The following is a 19,948-nucleotide window of genomic DNA, read 5'->3' as shown; positions in this document are numbered from 1 at the left end:
CGGGACTCCCAGGGCTGCTGCCAGCTAAGCAAACAGTCACAGCTTGATCATTAGGCAATGAGCAAGCTGCCTTTGAAGATGCCTGAGATGCCAACATCTCGTTCAAAACTATTGAAGTGAGGCCTGAGGCCCAATTTCGGGCAAGCCTTGTACTGTCCTGGTTGGGGTATGTGCTGTCTGCGTGCCATTGGTTACGCATCTGAAAATGGATCATAACCAATTTCTATCCCTTAGACTCTCTCCACTGTGATTCTCTGGGACTCACAACCTCCTGTTTCTGGTGCTTTGATTTTGCATGCTGCTGCACACTGTCAGGAACTCTTGCGAGATCAGGACATCCACTTGCTATGTGCAACAGTATTCAGAATTAGGTGAGTAACAGCAGGAGGTTGGAGTAATATCGATGAGGGAATCAATTCGCAGCATTTTAAGGGCAGGGGAGAAGGAAGTGCTTATGAAGGAAGGGGTTGAAAGAGAACCCCGAAATCACTGCTTGTGGGGGAAAAGGGTAGAGAGGGAAGCCCGAGGGCTGTACTGGTGGCAGCAGAGAGAGTGATGCCTGACAGTGATGTGGGGGGACGGGGCATTGAGAGGAAAGTCTGAGAGCAGATCTGGATGGTGAGAGGAATGTTCAAGAGTAGCTCTGACCCTGGTACTTGTAGGGGGAGGAGAGAAAGCCCGAGAGCAATGCTCATAAAATTCAAGCCGCATTCAGTGCTGTGAAGATGAGAGAAGTGGAGCATGTCAACGTGAACTTAGCAGAGGTAGGAAGGTGGCAGCTTGATCCAAGGGCAGAGAGTGAGAAGAATACTGGCATGAATTGGTAGGGTTGGATGGATGTGTGAACTAAGGGGGTGTTGGAGGAAATAGAGCCCCTGTGAACTGGAGCGTGTAAACTGGGGGAGCATTGGAGCGGAAAGAGCCTCTGTGAACTGGGGAAGACATCGGAGGTGAAAGAGTGTTTAATATAATTCAGATTGTACCATTTATAATGTAAAAATTTAAATATTTCCACAAGGCATGCCTTCAAGAAATGCACCATGTCGGTGGGACGGGTGGCTGTGTGTGTGTGTGTGTGTGTGTGTGTGTGTGTGTGTGTGTATAAGTTCAATAAGACCATGTTCCAATTCCCACTTCACTATTAGGCAATCTTTAAAAACAAAATTGAATGTTAACTAAAATTTTTTTCTCCCAGTGGGAATAATTTAAGAAAAAACAGATTATCTGCTACTAAAGAGAAGGGAGTTTTAATATATAAAGAAAATAATGAATTCCAAAATGACAAATAGAAAGTAAATGGAGCAACTAACCTTCACTTCTACGATTTTAAAAACTATGTTCATTGTAAATTCCAAAAAGTTGGAAGATGCACTAAATACAAACATTTTCTGTGGGGGCACATCTGCATGCCCCGCTTCAAAATAAATCTAGTGTCCTTTGCACTTCTATTCCTCTTCAAGGCCTACATTTTCCTCAATATTAATGGCACTGCCACTTGCTGCCTCCTGTTATGCGTCACCTTCTCCTGCAAGAAAGCGGGAAGTGTGTCTGGGTGATGTGCCTGTCATGGTTGAATAGCTGCCAATGTGCGTGGGCGGCTTGCAACAGTGGTGTTGTGTAAGGGTGAGAGGAATCATCCGACTGGAAGAGTTGAGCACTGATGGAAAGAGTTTGTTGGTATGTGGGTGATGGGGGGTGTAGTGTGTGGAGCAGTGGATGCGGCTAGTGGTGCAGTTGGTAGGAGACACCACTTGACAGTTGGCCTCACTCACCTTGTCCACTCCTGTCAAAGCATTGAACTTCTTCCTGCACTGCATCCATGTTCGTGGTGCTGGCATTGACTTCGTCCCCGCTGCCTTTTGGGCATATATCTGGAGGGCCTCTCGTGCCCCCACCCCGCAGATATAGGATGTCCCTCCTTCTGTCCACCTCTTGCACCAAGGCCTCTGGTATATCAGCAGAGAACCTTGGTGCATGCACTCTCGCAGGCTTGATACCAATACAGATCGGAGATTGGTGAGGTCTGGCATGCAGTTTGGAGGATGTGGGATTTAGTCGTGCACAACCTTTATTCAATATTTTAATGTAACTCATCAGTTTGTAAACATAGGAATGGGACCTGCATTTGTGTTTTACGTGTGCTATGTCTGATCTCTGTTCAGACTCTGTGCCGACAGCAGACTGTTATTTTTTAGTAAACAACAGGTACCGGCTACCTGCAAGAGATTTTAAGAGATATCCTCCCTTTACGAGATTGGGGCTCCCCTGCTGGTGGAAAGTGCGCATTTCCTTGAATTGTCGTGTTCGGCCTAGTTTTCAACGCTGCTGACAGGTAAGTCTCGTCCTGCCCGTACAGGAAGCATGGGCGCGGGTTAATCGCGGATCGCGATTCCCACGCCCGGTTTTGGGGTTACCCCATTTAACCCCCTTGGACTTTTCAGCTTGTAGAGAGGTACGTAAGATAATAAGTGGCATCGGAAAGGCAAATCTGGAACATTACTTCAGACTAAACTGCAAGTAGGACAAGGATACACAGGTTCAAACTAGTAAAAAAAAAATTTAGGAGTGATGTCAGAAAGTTCTTTGATGCAGGGTGATCCACACATGGAACGGATATCCAGGTAGATTACTGGAGGCAAAAACCCTGGAATATCTGAATAAAAATTAGATTTTGCAATGGGGAAGGGTTTTTCTGGATGGATGAAATAAGAATGCGCTTCTTCATCCATATATTACTTGTGATTTTGTGCGTGTAGGATTGTGGGGTTACAAGCTCATGTCCCACTGCGATTTCAGTGTAATTATTTATTTTCACATGTCACAAGCTTATATTATGAGTGATTTTAGAGTTGTCCACTTTTTGGGGGTAATGTTATCTTTTTTCAAGTCATTGACGGCCTATTGTTAATTTTTTGGCATGGATGAATTTATCTTTATAAAATTAAGTAGGATCCTTGTATTTAGCTGAAAATGAGGTTTAAGACTTCTGCCACAAGACCACAAGTTTAGTAGGAATACAGAGATAGGATACAAAGCAGAATAATTGAGACATCTATTCTTTGATTACCTTCTATGATTTTCCAAAAATAGTCATTTGACCTTACCTATAAGCAATTACAAGTGGCAGCGACATCCCCCCCATAATTGAATTGTCTGTAGACATTTTCTCTCTGAGATCACACATGGCCACTTAGGTGTGGTACCAGGAAGCTGCTGAAAAAATTGGGACTTGAAATTGTACTATATGACTATTAGCATACGAACACTTAATGTGCTCACATGAAATTCTTTTCTTTGCTTTCTTTACTGAGCCGCTAACCTGCTTAAGACCACTTTTGACATGGAGGAGAAAGGAATTTCATATGAACTTGTTAATGGTTCATATGCTAATATCTGGACAGTGCAATTTTAAGAACTTGTCACTCATCAGGAAAATTTGACTGAAAAGAATTGCACTGGGACACACTATAGGAACATCATAGGAAGCCAAATGATAAGATGATGCAATGTACATCTCACACAAACACAAGTCTCACAAATCAAAAGCAGCTACTGTGAGCCCTTTCTGATTCTCACCCAGTATTTGCACACCTTCCAGTAGGGGGTCACTGAAAAACAATCAGGAATAAGAACACCGCCCACTCTACATCAACTGTAGTGGCCCAATTACAGTATCCCTCGCTCTGATTAGTTAACTCAGTGCAGACCAGTGATACTCAAATGTTTAGAACCTGAAAATCTGTCTTGTAAAACGTACTTCACTGCCGAAACCCTGATTTTCCTTGTTCACAAATGAACCAGATAGCGTGCATTGTACTTTGGTAGAAAATGAGATGATTCATACATAAGCTCTGAATGATGATTTGGTTTGTATGTGATCGAGCTTTTAGGGTATTCAGTGAAAGCAGAGATTGAAATACCTCTTGTACCAGATAAGATCTCTGTAGAATTACTGTTAGAGAGATAGGCAATAGAAGTGACCTGATCAGTAGAAAAATGTTAATATGAATCAATAGAGTGCTTTACATTTAAAATTCACAGGAATTTGTAATGGAGATCTGAAAGCACTATTGGTCTTACATATACAAAATATTATCTGTTGCACAGAATATTACATACATTCTTTGGGACCTTTTGACAGTTATAAAGCAATTTTTAAAAATAATATTCAATATCTGAGGACATTATCAGGCAAGTGGACGTGTTTATAATGCTGTAGTTAGTGATATTAAAATCTGCAACTCGTGCTGAGAGAAAAAAATAGGGGAGAGAAAAGTAGTCAAGGAGAAGAAATAGAGAAGAGATGAAAGAAGAGAAGGTATTGCCAAAAGTATGAGAGTTACAGAGGCAAAGAAAGGAAATCTCAGGGAACAATTGGTTATCAGTATATCCAGAATGTTTGCATTCTAGTTGATATTAAGGGATATGGGGCGAGGGCAGGTATATGGAGTTAGGTCACAGACCAGCCATGAACTCAATGAATGGCGGAACAGGCTCGAGGGGCTAAATGGCCTGTTCCTATCTTCCTATGGTACAAATATAAAATTGGATAAAGATAAATAAGTAAAGGTGTAACAATAGAACAATAGGTAATAATGATTTAATTGTGCTCCCAACTAAATCATTACTACCTGTTCTACTGTTACATTTCTCAGCATTGTGATATTTTGACTAAGGGGACATTTTTTCTGCAAAGCCCCCACCCTGGCACTGGACAGGAACAATGGACTTTATCCATCCCACCTGTGGGTTGGGGATACAGAGGCCCCAACCCCCTTTCACATTTTTGGAGGTAGCATGTTTGATGTGAATGACTTTGGCAGCATGTCTTCACCATGCACTAAAATGTATAACTCTATTCAAGCTGAACAAAAGACAGCACTTTTTAATAATGAATTACCATCTGATTAATTGGTATTGTGCAGTATTAATATAGGAATAAATTTCCCATCATTAGTGCTTCCGACACAGAGCTTTGTGCTCTGGGAGGCTATATTGGGAATTCGAACACACATGCAAAGCTCTGTGCCAAGAGCACTGGCTAAAAATTTACTCTATAATGAATCAGTGCCTCATTAGGGCATTGATTTTTGCTGCATAGCAGGATTGGGTTTTTCAATGCATTTATGCTGTACTATTCGGATGCTTTGTATGCTTTTAAGGTGTGCTCTGGGAATAGGTCTCTTTGACTTGGTCATATCTTAAGTGTTGGAATCTATTTTTTACATTACCTTCAAGGGGCTGAGTATTATGGATTATTTTTTTCAACTTTTTTTTATGTGACTCATGGTGGATTAGTTATATTTAGCTACTCTTAATATAGAGGGCCTTAATTCCCCAGTCAAGCAACACTAAATTGCTATCTCTTCTTAAATAGGAACGTACTGATGGTCTTCCTGCAGAAGCTGACCAGGGAGAATATGAGAAACTCTGTCCTGGGTGGGTGAGTCAAGCATTTTTGTCTCTTATCACATGCGCAAGGTTAAGGTGTGGGGAGGTGGGGGGCATGTCACCAACTTTGTTCATCAAAATTGCCCTTTTATGGTTAACCATACTTCGGTAGATAAGCAGGATCATTACATTTGAGTGACTGCCTGTCTGTTCAACCTGCTTGTTACCCCTTTTGTTTCTCTTTTAGCTTCTTATTTTTATCCAACTACAATATGGATGGATTTTAACTGTGTCCTCAAACCTAGGATAGACAAACTTTCTGGCAGCGATTCATCCTCTCTGCAATTGACTGCTGCTTTACATCAGGAGTATGAGAGCTTTGTCTTTGCGAACGTGCAATACAAATGCAATATGACTACCTCAAAATTTACATTTACTGCTAACCACACTGATGTTAATCTAGGATTCTTCCTGGATCTTTGGTCTCTGTGATCAGTTCCTGCTTAATTAGGTTGACAGGGTTTTCAAATTGTGTGCCATTGACCCTTAATCTGTATGTGCTTTAGCTTTCAGGAAAGTCTAGTAGATGGCACTTCAACATCTACCTTCTTGGGACTCCAAAGCATCTGGAAGACTTTTAGGAATATCTATTTTCCTTTTTTGAATTTAACTGCACTACTAGGACATTCACCCATCCTTATTTGGGAGTACTAAGCCAGTTTTGTATGGAAAGACTATTTCTTTTGCTTTAATAAACAGTAAGCTCTTGCTTCCCAAATTCAATTGTAGGAATGGATTTGACGATTAGAATCTGACTATTAAATTAACTGGGCTCATGAGGTTTTTGATGCTCTCCAGGAGGCCAGGTAGGTATAGACTCGCAGAATTTTCCAGGAAAGAAGGAAGCCATTCAGCACATTGGACCTGTGCCAGCTCTCTGAAAGTGCTATCAACTTAGTCCTATTCCCCTGCCTTTTACCCATAACCTTTTAATTTTTTTTTCTTTTTCAAACATTTATCTACTAATGAATGAGATTCTCTTCTGGGTTCTAAAGTGGAACATGTAAATTAGCTGACTAAAGCTTACTTTTACAATCATGCCAGGTTAGCTCCTCACCTATTTAGCATGTTCTGGACTGTGTGCACTGGTTTGGCCATTTATCAGTGTATAGATCAATTATAACCAATCAGGGGCTCTTACTGCAGTTTATGATTTGTTTACTTTTCACTGGACAAGTTCATGGTTTCTGCTGCTTGGAGATGCAGATTACTCCTGATCTGTATTGCAATGCCAGTTTACCTCCCATTTTCAAGATAGTCGACAAAGACATGGGCTCATCCCTATTAGCTCTTTTAAGGAGAATTGTTGTTTTGAAATTTTAGATTTTAACCTGGTTACTTAATCTATTTCAAGTGCATATATTAAAATTGACTGTTATGGACCTTGATCTCCAGAAAGCATTTTCCATCAGGAATGACAGGCACCCCCTGTATTAGATTTAAGTTGCTGCAACAATTTGTTGAGCAGAAGGGCCAAGCCTCCCATGTAGCTTATCCTGTTACTAAAAAGCTTAACAGATCTATATTGGACCAGTCCTCTGGCTTCTCTTTGCTTTCTTGGATACGGATGGATCATGTTTACTCTCCAGCTATACCAACTTCTCATTTGCCATTTATGGCAAGCACTACAGTGTCAACACCTGTGAGATACTGGCCTGTTGTAGGGCAGCTTTAAGAGTAAGGCATGATGTTTATAATCACTTCAACATACTGATTTTCTCATTTACTGTGCACTCGTGTAATCTCAGCTCGCCGATTGTGCTGGCATGGCTGTTGCCCCAGAATTTTTCAAGGTGCACATCAGTTTTTCAAGCACAGAAGAATCATATGTTCAATGAACATCATACAAATTTGCTGGTAATAAATTTCATTTTGACTTCTGCATGGCTGCTTCAGCAGGGCTTAATCCAAAAATAAACCCATTGAGAATACAGTCTCATTTACCATTACTCTACCTTTAAGTAACATGGAGGGCAGATTGCCTTGATGTGCGAGGTGTAATGAAATCAGCAAGTGTGTTTATAAAGAACAGGTTTTATGATTTTGCTACACCAAGCAACAGAGGTAGGAAACTTCCCACTCTGTTTCTTTGTGAGACAGGAATAACTGACACATTGCTATAACACTAGATTAGGTTTGGTTTTGTCATGTAACTGGGGCAGCAGTACAATGATGCTTCAGAGTTGGACAAAACATGATTCAGAAAATGCAAACAGAGCCTCAGTATTAGCACGTTTCTTTTGCATCAACGGGGGCAATTTCGATGTGTTGCCGTAACAGTGCGGATAGCATGCAGCCGACGAGTTCTGTGGTATAATAAGGCAAAACCATCAGAAGGAAATTTGTTTCTGCTGTTTGTGATGGTTGTAGTCAAAGGCTGAAGTTTAAAATGGAATCTAATTATGTTAATTATGTTGAAAAAGGGCACTTACTTTTAATATAAGTCACTTACCTCTTCAAATCTGTCAAAAACAGCCCCTTCTTGCATGAAAGCCGGAACAGGCTTCTGCCACATAAACTCATATGCTTTTGCCATCGTGATCCAGAAACCTGAAAAAAAAAACAAAAAGGCTAATTAATACTGAAAAACATTCAGCAAACCAGCTTTAACTTATGTTTTGAATAATCACATTATACAAATGCCTTCTCCAATTTTTTTGGATCTATCATACTGTTAGCCTGAGCATGATCAAATAATGCTGACCTTGCCAGTTACAGACGTTACAACACCCTCTCACTGTCTCTTGTAACCCTCATATTAATTGTTTGCAACCTGAAAACTGCAGTCAATTACTTGTTAGCAAGAGCTGAAATAACTCATTAATAATTTGGAAAGACTGTGTACAATTCTGAGTTTGATGCCTACAGCCCTGACTGCAATGGTCCTATGGTCGACAAGAGCAAGTTCAAATCCCCTATTTGCTTTTAGGTAATTTTTTTTTCTCTAAAAGGAAAATTAATTAAATCCTTTTTCTCCTACTAATAGATTATCTGCTGCTACTGGGAGAAAGAAAAATAGAAAGAAGAATAATTCATTCCCAAGTGGCAAAGAGAGAGTAGTTTTCAATAAAATCAAGCATAAGTTCCTTCCTGTTCAGACGAAAAAGTGCAATGTGCATGTTCATTGTCGATTCCAAAATGGAAAATAAACCAATTAATTAACCCAAAACTTTCCAGAAAATAAATCTTATGCCTTCAACACTTGAATCTCACTTCAGCTACTATGTACTTAAGTTTTTTTTCCCCCAAATACGTCGAGTTACATCGAAAGTACAGCACAGAAATAGACCATTCGGCCCAACTGCTCCATATGAGCCTCCTCCCTCCTTACTTCATCTAACCCTATCAGCATATCCTTCTATTCCTTTCTCCCTCACGTGCTTATCTAGCTTCCCCTTAAATGCAACTATGTTATTTGCCTCAACTACTCCTTGTAGGAGCACGTTCCACATTCTTGAGTAAAGAAGTTTCTCCTGAATTCCCTATTGGATTTATTAGCGTTTAATTTATATTTATGACCTCTAGTTTTGGATATCCCCACAAATGGAAACAAATGAAATAATGTTGGAGTAACTACATCTAACTAACAAACTATGTCCCACTACACTTTCAATGAAAATACTTATTTTCACATTGTACAGACTTATATTCGGGGCCATTTTTGAGAAGGCAGCTTTTTTGAAGCTAATGGTCAGCTTTTGCTAGTTTTCTAGGTTGGCATGTATGCAGCCTGAGTATTACAGGTCAGTAGTACTGTCCAACAACTTATGTTAAACAATTGACCGGAAAACTCATCTCAATGTAAGTAATGCAAAGTAAAGCGATGGTGTCATAATATACTTAAGAGTGTAGTAGTGCAGTGCACTGAGCTACAACATGGACTGGTGGAATGCAGATTTTCATCCTGATTCCCTACACATTAACCTCCCTGTCTTTATCAAGGAATATAAGAGAAGTATTCTACAGACACATAAATAACAAAAGAAAATTCGGGATAGGGATAGTGCCACTAAGGGATACACATGATAAACTCATAGGTAATGACAGCAAAATGGCAGAACTATTAAATAGTTACTTTGCCTCAGCATTTACCAGGGAGACTAACATGGTGGGCATGACATTAGAAGAAGAGATCAAAAAAGATATAAAGACATTTAAGATGGAAAAGGTGGGGGGGGGGGGCGGAGATAATTGATAAACTTATCAAACTTAGAGAGGATTAAACCCCTGGTCTAGGTGGATTGCATCCGTGCATATTAAAAGGAGTTAGGGAAGAGATAGCAGAGGCACTGTTGTATATATATAAAAATGTGTTCGAAAAGGGAATAGTGTCAGAGGACTGGCGGACAGCTAATGTGATTCCTGCATTTAAAAAGGGAGATAGAACAAGTCCAGAAAACTATAGGCCAATTAGCTTAAATATGACAAAATACAGGAAGACATTAATAAACTTGCAGAATGAGTGTGTAATTGGCAAATGAGTTTCAGTATAGATAAGTGTGAGGTGGTACATTTTGGTAGGAAGAATAAGGATGCCACATACTGCTTGGAAAATAATAGTCTAAATGGGATCTGGGGGTACGGGTACACAAATCACTAAAAGTAGCGACGCAGGTTAATAAGGCCATAAAAAAGCAAACCAAGCACTGGGGTTCATTTCTAGAGGGATAGAATTGAAAAGCAAGGAAGTTATGTTAAAGTTGTATAGAACCTTGGTTAGACGACACTTGGAGTACTCTGAACTGTTCTGGTCCCCATATTATAAAAAGGATATAGAGGCACTGGAGGAGGTGCAAAAAAGATTTACTAGGATGATACCAGAACTGAGAGGTTATCAGGAAAGATTGAGCAGGCTGTGGCGCTTTTCTCGAGAAAAGAGAAGACTGAAGGGTGACCTGATAGAGGTCTTTAAGATTATGAACGCGTTTGATTGGGTAGCTGTAGAGAAGATGTTTCCACTTGCGGGGGAAACCAGAACGAGGGGCCATAAATATAAGATAGTCACTAATAAATCCAAAAGGGAATTCAGGAGAAACTTCTTTACCCAGAGAGTGGTTAGAATGTGGAATTCGCTATCACGAGGAGTAGTTGAGGCGACTAGCATAGATGCATTTAAACGGAGGTTAGATAAACACTTGAGGGAGAAAGGAACAGAAGGATATGTTGATGGGGTTAGATGAAGAAGGATGGGAGGAGGTTTGTGTGGAGCATAAACACCAGCATGGAACTGTCAGGCCGAATGGCCTGTTTCTATGCTGTTCATTCTATGTCTTAAGTCAGCCATCAGTGGGACGCAGTGGGTAGAAGATTGGCATATCCTCATAGGATTGGAGAGAAACATGGGAGATGAGTGACTCCCAGACCATTCCTTAATGCCTCCCGTTGGTTGGTTGCAAAGAGACACTGACAGAGACTTGGAAGTAAGTTCCTGGCCTGTTCTCTTGCTCAGAAAATTGAGAAAAGATTTTTCTAATTGCTATCCTGTCATTTGCAAATTGGCACCACTATGGGAGTGGGTACAAAATGTATATATGTGATGTCTGAGCAGCAAGTGTAGTTCTCTCAATGGCTGAGTGAGTTGATGCACTGAGTAGGTTGAGTCATAGAGTGCAGAAACGTCCCAGGTTCAATCCCCAGTCTTGTGCTGCATTCGATGATCTGAGTGGGATAGCTCTAGGGACATTACAATTAGTCTTGGCGCCACTGGGTTAAGGAGAGGAATATTGGCAGCGTTCCCACTCGTGATCACTATCCAGTAACCCCGGCTGGAAGTGTGGATGTTGAGTGAGGTCAGGATCAGGCTTAACAATGAATACCCGGTCAAACAGCCGGTCAGCACTCATTTTCAAAGCTCACAGATGAATGATCCTCACTTGGGCAGCGAATGGAACTGTACTCCAGTAGAGGAGTCAGCACCTTCAGGCAAGGGAGAAAGTTGAAGAGGGAAAGAAAAACAGATCAATTGCCTGAGTTAATGTGCTGTGTTGGTAATCTGACTGTAGAAGTTTGTTTCTGAAAGTCTCCCGTACACAAAACTGAGATAGAAACTGCAATGGTACGGATGTACAGAGGGAAAGAGAGAGAACAATGTAAATAGGACCAGCAATACAAATTCTTCTAGTTCATTTGATGATATATTTGTACTTTAAAAACTGGGTCAATTTTTGGCAGGCTACTCCTCTGCATAACAACATCAGTGACCCCCGAGTCTCGGTTTTATTGCTTGCTGACGTCACTCACTGAAGACAGCTTCCCATTGACATCAATTTCTGAACAATATTGAATCCTATTTTCTCTCACACAACTCAATAGTTAATGTATTAATCGTAGATAGCGAGAAAACAACCTCCAGTGTTCAAGAAATTGCAATCTGAGTCAGAGATTTAAGTAGCTCTGTCTATCACTGTGTGAATAAAACAGCGAACTCCAAACAATTTTAAATCTGACTGTCCAGATGTGCTAATGTTTCTCTGGATAGCATTCAACAAATTATTATTTCTGGGGAGCCTTAAAATAGTTACAATATAAATGGTACTGTGGGCCCTTTGGTGTCGCCTTATCCTGCATGCCTTTCACATTCTCTTTCTCCTGCTCCTGTTCTGCCTCCATTATAAGGACATATATGGAAATGTCCATTGTGAACCTCATGGTAAGGGCTCCAGAAGGATGGGACGCAAAAGATTTCCCTGCCTGAAACTGCTGAAAGGCAGTTTGCAGAATCCTTTCTTAGCAGCACAGCTGAGAAAAGATTTTTCTAATTGCTTCAGTCAAGGCGAATGTTTCAGACAAAGTTTGTGGACAGTCAAAGCCACTAAATTCAGCCACTTACTGGTTTGACAGGTCAGGCAGGTAACTTTTCCACAGGCTGAAGTCAGGTACAATTCTGCTGTAAAGGGCAGAATTTCTGGAACAGCGGGTTTTAACCTCACTATTCTGTCATTTGCAAATTGGCACCACTATGGAGACAAACACATCTTCTGCCTGAACCCAGTTCCACTGGAATTTGGTATGCATCATTCATTGTCAGAGGTTTAACTCTGGTGTAGCTAATTTACATTCCAAATTCTACAACAGAACAACACAACTTTTGCCTCAGGGAAAAAAAAAATCACAGAACCTGAGACTGTCTTGGTCTGCAGAGGCTCATTACTGTATTATGCAGTGCATTTAGCAGGTAAATTTAATGCTCACAGGCTCAACTAGAGTGCAGATTCAACAGTCGGACACCCAATCCATGGCCCTCCCAAAAATCACAGAATTTCAGGCCCTATATATTATTTTTGCCTTCTCAGTATTTTTTTCTATTAACCCACTTAGCCTTAAAGTTGCCGAGTCTTGCTAAAGTACAATTCTGCAGGTGATGGCAGTTATCCAGTACCTCATAGAATTAGTCATTCTTCTTAAGAAAGTTTGTACTACTACAACAACTTGCATTTTTACAGCACCTTTAACGTAGTAAAATGACTAATTCTATGAGGTACTGGATAACTGCCATCACCTGCAGAATTGTACTTTAGCAACAGGAACGTTATCCAACAAGAAATTTGACACCGAGCCACATAGAGATATTAGGGCAGGTGATTAAATGATTGATCAAAGGGGTAGGTTTTAAGGAGCGATTCAAAGAAGAAAAGAGAGGTAGAGAGGCAGAGAGGTTTAGGGAGGGAATTCCAGAGCTTGGGGCCCAGGCAGCTGAAAGCCACCAATAAGGAGGACAATTTGATGGTCACGTGGGAGAGGAAAGGTGAGAAGTGTAGGACTGTTGGTGACTTGGGCGGTGTAAGTGAGATTACTGATATCGCTCATGAATAAGGTGAGTGCGCAGAGCCCTGCACTTTGTTGCCTCCTTGCCTCTTCCTCCACTTCCTCCTCCGTCGGCTCAGGATCTTGCCGGATAGGTCGAGGCAAGGGCTGTCCTCTCATAATGGCGAGGTTGTGCAGCATGCAGCATTCAACGACGAATCTTGAGACCCGCTCGGCTGAGTACTGCAGGGCTCCTCCAGAATGGTCCAGGCAGTGGAAGCACTGCTTTAGGACACCTACGATGTGCTCGATGATGATTCATGTGGCTGCACGGCCCTCATTGTAGGTCTGCTCTGGGCGTGTGCGTGTGTTCCTGACCGGGGTCATGAGACACCTCATGAGGGGATAGCCCGTGTCACCCAGCAGCAAGACTTTGACTTGCCGGGCCGGTTGAAAGATAGGTGGGACGTTGGACTGCCGCATAAGGAAGACGTCATGACTGCTGCCAGGGTAGCGGGCACTGACCTGCATGAGGCACTGTGTGTGGTCGCACACCAGCTGCACATTGAGGGAGTGGAATCCCTTTCTGTTCATGAAGATGGCCTAGTTCAGACGTGGAGCACGTATGACACCCTGTACCACGGGGAAGCCTGCAATGTGAGCAAACCCTCGTGCTCGCTTGTTCTGCTTCTCTCTTTCAAGAGGGAACATTTTGAATCTGTTGCGCAGCTCGTACAGTGTCTAAGTGACCTCCTATTTTCAGCAGTGCACTGCAAACTGCGAGATGTTGCACACAATCGCCAGCAGTGGCCTGAAAGGATCCAGAGCCGCAAAAGTTCAGCGCCATGGTTACCTTTATAACTACAGGCAATGTTGTCCTTGCCCTGCTCTGAGGCTGCAGCAGTTGACATATCTCCGTCATGACCCCTTTCATGAACTGCAGCTGTCGGATACACTGATCTTCGCTCATGTTGAGGTAAGGGAGTTGGTCCCTGAAGGCCCTCATTGGATATGACCTCCTGTTCAGTGCCCTACGCCTCCTCCTCCCTCGCCTCACAGTTTGACCTGCTCTGCGTGGCCTCTCTGCATGCTCCCAGTCGTGTTCGATGCCCAGCAGGAACCCTAGCAGGCACCCATGGCTGGCAGAAACCTTGTTCAGCACACTGTTTTAAATGCCACCAACAGTAATGCAGGACCTGCCAGACCACTCCCTATATAATATTGCATCTTTCTCCAAGTTCCGCACCCATGAGGACGGCCTCAACCGGGATCTTGGGTTCATGTCACGCTACACGTTACCCCACCAGCGAACAAATGTTATCTGTTTTTAATATAACGGGTCAGTTGCTGTCTTTTCTATGTTTCTACCTCTCTATCTCTGTTTTTTTTTGTTTGTTGTTTTTTTTGGTGATTTGTATATTCTGAGACCTTGCAGGTAACACCTGTCTGTCTGCACACTGATTGCCTTGGCAACGGGCAGTTGAAAAAACTGTCTGTAATCACCAAGCATTGTTCTGTGAATTATAAATGCGATTTCATTTCGAGGATTTCATTTCGTTCACCTGAGGAAGGAGGAAGCCTCCGAAAGCTTGTGAATTTAAAATAAAATTGCTGGACTATAACTTGGTGTTGTAAAATTGTTTACAATTCTCCAAGTATAGGAAGCTTCAACAAATACGTACAATTGTATCAGCAGCCAGAAGCAATAATCCAGCAACTAATCAAAAACACCTGCATCACTGCGCTGGTGGGGGGGGGTCCTCCAGGCCGTCTACGACCTGTGCAGCTGTGCGTGGTTAACACAGTGCGTTGGCTGGAGTGTTGAGTTCCAAAATCGCATCTGTCCCTTTAAATTAGTTGCACACTAATCTACTGCACATTCTCCCTACTTTACATGGTGCCAGCCTTCGTTATCTGCACAGGCGCAAATGGCTTTACCAGGAAAGCGTCCGATGCACGTCACGCCAGAAGCATGCGTGCGCATTCTGGATGCCATTTTGGGTCCTTAGGAGGCCCCGTAGCGCCTACAAAACGGGCACGACGGAGCTCAATTTATAGCCCACTAAGTATGCCTCGGTGTGTGTAAAATGACAGCCGCATTTGCCTACATAACAATGGAGACTGCATTTCAAAAGTAATTCATTGGCTGTAAAGTGCTTTGGGAAATCCTAAGGACATATCAAAGCACAATGTAAATGTAAGTTTGTTCTTTCTTTCACCATAGAGAGGGAAACCCTCAGCAGTGGCCTTAAAGGGGTAGGCATGGTTACACACAACTCCATTTTAGCAGTTAAACCATGCTCCAGGCCTCTCATGAGCAATGCAGGAAGAAGTCAGCTGGTAAATTATCTTTAGCACCCAAGCAGAAAGATGAAGCTTTTCTGAGGCAGCTACAGTAGTACTGTAGTTGGTTGTGGTAACATGAACTGTGATCTAAATTATTATTTTGCAATTAAAATAATGGTTAATTTTTTTTTACAGTATTAACATGCTATTAAATGCATTATTTTCATATTTATTTTCAATTTCAAATTTAATCGAGGATACTTGTACTCAGTGCTGCATATTCAAATACAATAAAAACCATTTGCAGGAGATTTGATTGCAATAGAAATTGTCCAAAAGACCTTCAAACCAAGCATCACATTCACGAAGAAAGGCTGAAGCAATTTGTTCTGAACTTATTCTGGGAACAGTCTCTCTTAATGAATGCTTTATCCAGCTGTGAGGAGAAAGATGAAGAAAAGATGGATGGTTGCAGCATCACACCTAGGGAGTCAGTAACAGCTGTTACACCGTCAGCATCTTCATTTCATGTCTTTTTTTAGTAATCATTAATGTCATCAGGAAGTAAACACAAAGGAGGTTAGCATAACGGGACTCTGATGAATGATTAAAATCTATAAAACTATTATGCCATGACTCTGGTCTGAGCAGCAATTGTATATAGCATTACTGGTATAAGACATCAAACACAGCTATTTCTGAATACAAGATACCCAGAGATGCAGTAAAGTGACAATGTGCCACATACTGCACTCACCATTCCTCAAATATCCGGCTTACCTCAGTCAGTCTATAGTGTTCTCAACCCCTCTCCACTCCCCTCTTTTTTTTGCAGGCCACCTAGCAAAAGTACCCAGAATAGCCAGACATCAATTTTGCAATAAAATGATGTCTTGAAATAAAATTATGCTGTAAAGCAAATTACATCATGCCATCACTTATTGATAAACACTATTGGAAATGAATGCCAATGGTGACAATCACCCTTCAGCATCAACAAAAAAAACTATCCTGTGCCTCTCACAGTCCAAGTGTCTCCAAGCAGCAACTTCTTTGCAGCCCTTCCTTCTCCTCAGATCTCTCTCAACACAGCTCTTTTCAGCGGTCTAGTCTTTCACGGCTCAGTAGTGGGCAGCTCTCCAAGGCTGTGCACACACCGGTCAGTGTCACGCGCAAGTCTGCGATGTCTTCTGAAGAATATTCCAAACAGTTCACTGATTACAATTCTTTTTACTCCACAAGTAGACTATTTGTTTGATGTCACTGCTTTTCAGCCATTCAGCTGATTTGTGCGCACACAAACACACCCAAACGGCTATTAACAGTCTAAATTCCCTAACCTCAATGTAAACTAACTGCCAATTGCATTAATCTCGACTCCTATTACCATACCAAAAAACATAAGCAATGTCTAGTATGTGACTATGCTGTAGTACTGCAAGCATATTTCTCAACACTGGCAGCAATATTTCATTCCCAAATAAAAGTTTTCCACAATTTTTGTAATTTATTGTTCTGGTGAAAAAGCAGAAATTTCAAGTTGAACTGACTGTTTAATGTAAGCCAGTTTGTAGTTGCTGCCTACTGGCTTTCAAACTGTCACACTCTAATGCTCGATTAGTCAGTTCACAATACCGTGAATTTTCTGATGTGAAGTTTTATTATGGCAAACACAATTTCACCAAGAAGTAGTTTTATGGTATATTTAATACATCAAGTTTTTATGACAATTTAAAATCACAGAACCCTGTGTCCTCTCTCGCACTCATATCAGGTTCTCTCTCTTTTTTTACTTTGTTCTTTTTTTAGTCCTAAATGTGCTTTTTTACTCTTCTGTCAAAGTATATTTATATTCCAATTCTTGGTGTCAGACATGGCTCAGTGATCACACTCTTGCCTCTGAGTCAGAAGGTCATGGGTTCAAGCTAAACTCCAGAGATTTGAGTCCACTTCAGTGCAGAACCCAGGGAGGTGCCCTCTTTTGGATGAGATGTTAAACCGAGGCCCCATCTGCCCTTTCAGGTGGATCTAAAAAATCCCACAGCAGTATTCAAAGAATAGCATCGAAGGTGTTCTGGTCGATATTAATCCCTCAATCAACAACACCATAATAGATTTTGGTAATGTATTTCATTTCTGTTTGTGGAATCTTGCTGTGCACAAACTGGCTGCTCCGTTTGGGATGTTGTTCTAATAGCACTATATAAATTCAAGTTGTTGTTTGCTATTGAATGGAATACAGGTCATCATTTAATCAGTGGATAGCCAAGTGACACTGAAACAGCATGGCAGTATGCCGTTTACTTCCCATAATGTACTCATTTTATCCAAGGATGAAAAACTAAATGAACTTTGGACCCAAATTGAATTGGACTGAAATCCATCTGGTTCCAAGTTGATATTCAGCCGACTGAATTACCCATTCCTTTTGCTTTATGAATCGCCAAACATTGTACTCATTCATTAACAGACTTCCTTGGTTCAACACAAAGAGGGATCAGAAATTGATATGATCACACGAGCTGAAAATCAGCTTTAAAAAAGGATTATAATAAAACAAAAACCTATTTAGAATATAAAACAAAACACAAAACTGATATATCGTTGCGTAAACGCACTGTGTGATGTGGTACTAAGCCTGTGGACAAGGAAGTTCTAGACTGAGTTAGTTGATCTCAGCCAGGGCAGCTCTAACTGGCCTCAGCATTCCTGACCAAGGAAAGGAAGAACTCATCAGGGTCTAAAGCTCCTGATCACCAGTCAGTAATCCTTGCCAGAAGTTCACATCTGGATGTTGGGTGCAGACAGGGTAATGCTAAGGCTTCATATCCACCATGGCCAAATAGAATGCCAACATTCACTCTCCTGGTTCAAAGGTGAAACATCAGTTGAGCCACTGTATTTTGAAGAGGATGAGTACGGGCAGAAAATTAGTAAAGAAAAATAAAGATAAAATGTTCAGGATAGTGAAAAAGTGAGGCAAGCAAGGGTGTAGGCAATAATACTTATGCAACAATAAAGATTTGTAATCATTTTGTTTAAATTAGAACATGTATTGTGGATACTTTTTCCACTTACTGTAAATTTTAGAATGAAAGTTTTCTTCCCCCCCCTTTGCTGTCAACTTCTTGAAACAGGTGGTGAAATTGTGAATGTCTCTGACCTTTGTTTCAGGATTTAAAAAAGGTCTCTTCCACTTCACTGTAATGGATACTAACTTAATCACTCCCTATATATAACGAAAACGTGCAATATCTACATGTCTCTCCCTTTAAACTGGCCTGTCCTGATGTGTGATAAAGATCAAATTGCTGGATGCAGGGCGTAACCCTGGAATCCTGGACAATTATAGTATAACTGTGAGAAAAACTTTCCCAGTTCTCTGCTGCCTCTACGGCCCCATCTCACCGCACTGCGTATCTTGAATATCTTCAAATATACAATAAACAGCCAATGATTTAATTAAAATTCTGCAAGTACCTAAATAAATTGCAGAAAGGCTCATGTGATTATATTTTTAATCCCCATACTAGTAAATAGCTAAAAGCAGCTTCATTTTTTACATTGCTATTTTTTAACGAACTTATACTTTCTCAGTATTTTTTTCTCCATGTTCAATGTGCTATTGCCCCCAGCTGTGAAGGCAGGGAGGGAAATATTTCCCATGGGTCTTACTATGCTGCTCTGTAACCTCCCTTACATACTAAGCCACAAAATATGACATAAAAAAAATTCCATAACTGTTATTTAAAATTTTCCAAGTTAAAATCCCACATTATCTTTGTTGCTCAAAAGAGAACAATGGTCCAATCGGGGGGGGGGGGGATGGTAAAGAAAGAATTTACATTTTTGTAGCACTTTTCACACGCTCAAGAGATCCCAAAGTGCTTTGCAGCCAATAATTACTTTTGAAGTCAGTATGTAGGCAAACGTGGCAGCCAATTTGTGCACAGCAATTCCCATAAATAGCAATGTGCGATTGGCCAACTAATCTATTTGATTTTGGGTATTACCACAATGTCATTGCAACTCTTTGACTGACCAAGCCACTCGAGCCACATGTCCATTGTTTGTTTGTGTGAATGGCAAATTATTGAACTATGGCAGGCATCACAGCCATGTCCGATCGCGCCCTCAATTGACAACAAACACATGCAACACTTCTAGCAAGGGTCACTGGATAGTGATCAACAATTCCCTCTCAAGCACAGGGACACTGAGGCCAAGTGTAGCTCCCCCTACCATCATCCCAGCCAAGACTGGATAACTCAGCTCAGACTTGGGATCAAGTCTGGAATCTTTCTGGTGTGAATGACTCGGCTGTTAACCAACTGAGCCCTTAAAGGAATGGAAAACATGCAAGGTTTCATCACCATATACTCAGCCTTTCTGAAATAAAAACAGAAAATGCTGGAAATACTCAGCAGGTCAGGCAGCATCTGTGGAGAGAGAAAAAGAGTGTTAACGT

At 41.3% G+C, this 19,948-nt stretch overlaps 1 protein-coding gene across 6 annotated transcripts in view; it reads right to left on the bottom strand.

Moving 5' to 3' along the window:
- plcb4a (phospholipase C, beta 4a) overlaps positions 1-19,948 on the bottom strand; it is a 399,841-nt gene that overhangs the window by 169,076 nt on the left and 210,817 nt on the right. For all 6 annotated transcript variants that reach the window (XM_067989437.1, XM_067989441.1, XM_067989442.1 and 3 more), the window contains one exon: positions 7,904-8,001. In XM_067989437.1, the coding sequence (XP_067845538.1) occupies positions 7,904-7,987 (84 nt within the window). In that variant the 5' untranslated portion in view covers positions 7,988-8,001. The remainder of the gene's footprint in view (positions 1-7,903; positions 8,002-19,948) is intronic.

The sequence above is a fragment of the Heptranchias perlo genome, chromosome 8 (genome assembly GCF_035084215.1).
Source record: "Heptranchias perlo isolate sHepPer1 chromosome 8, sHepPer1.hap1, whole genome shotgun sequence".
Classification (NCBI taxonomy): Eukaryota; Metazoa; Chordata; class Chondrichthyes; order Hexanchiformes; family Hexanchidae; genus Heptranchias; species Heptranchias perlo.
This window is presented reverse-complemented; position numbering and strand designations above follow the sequence as displayed.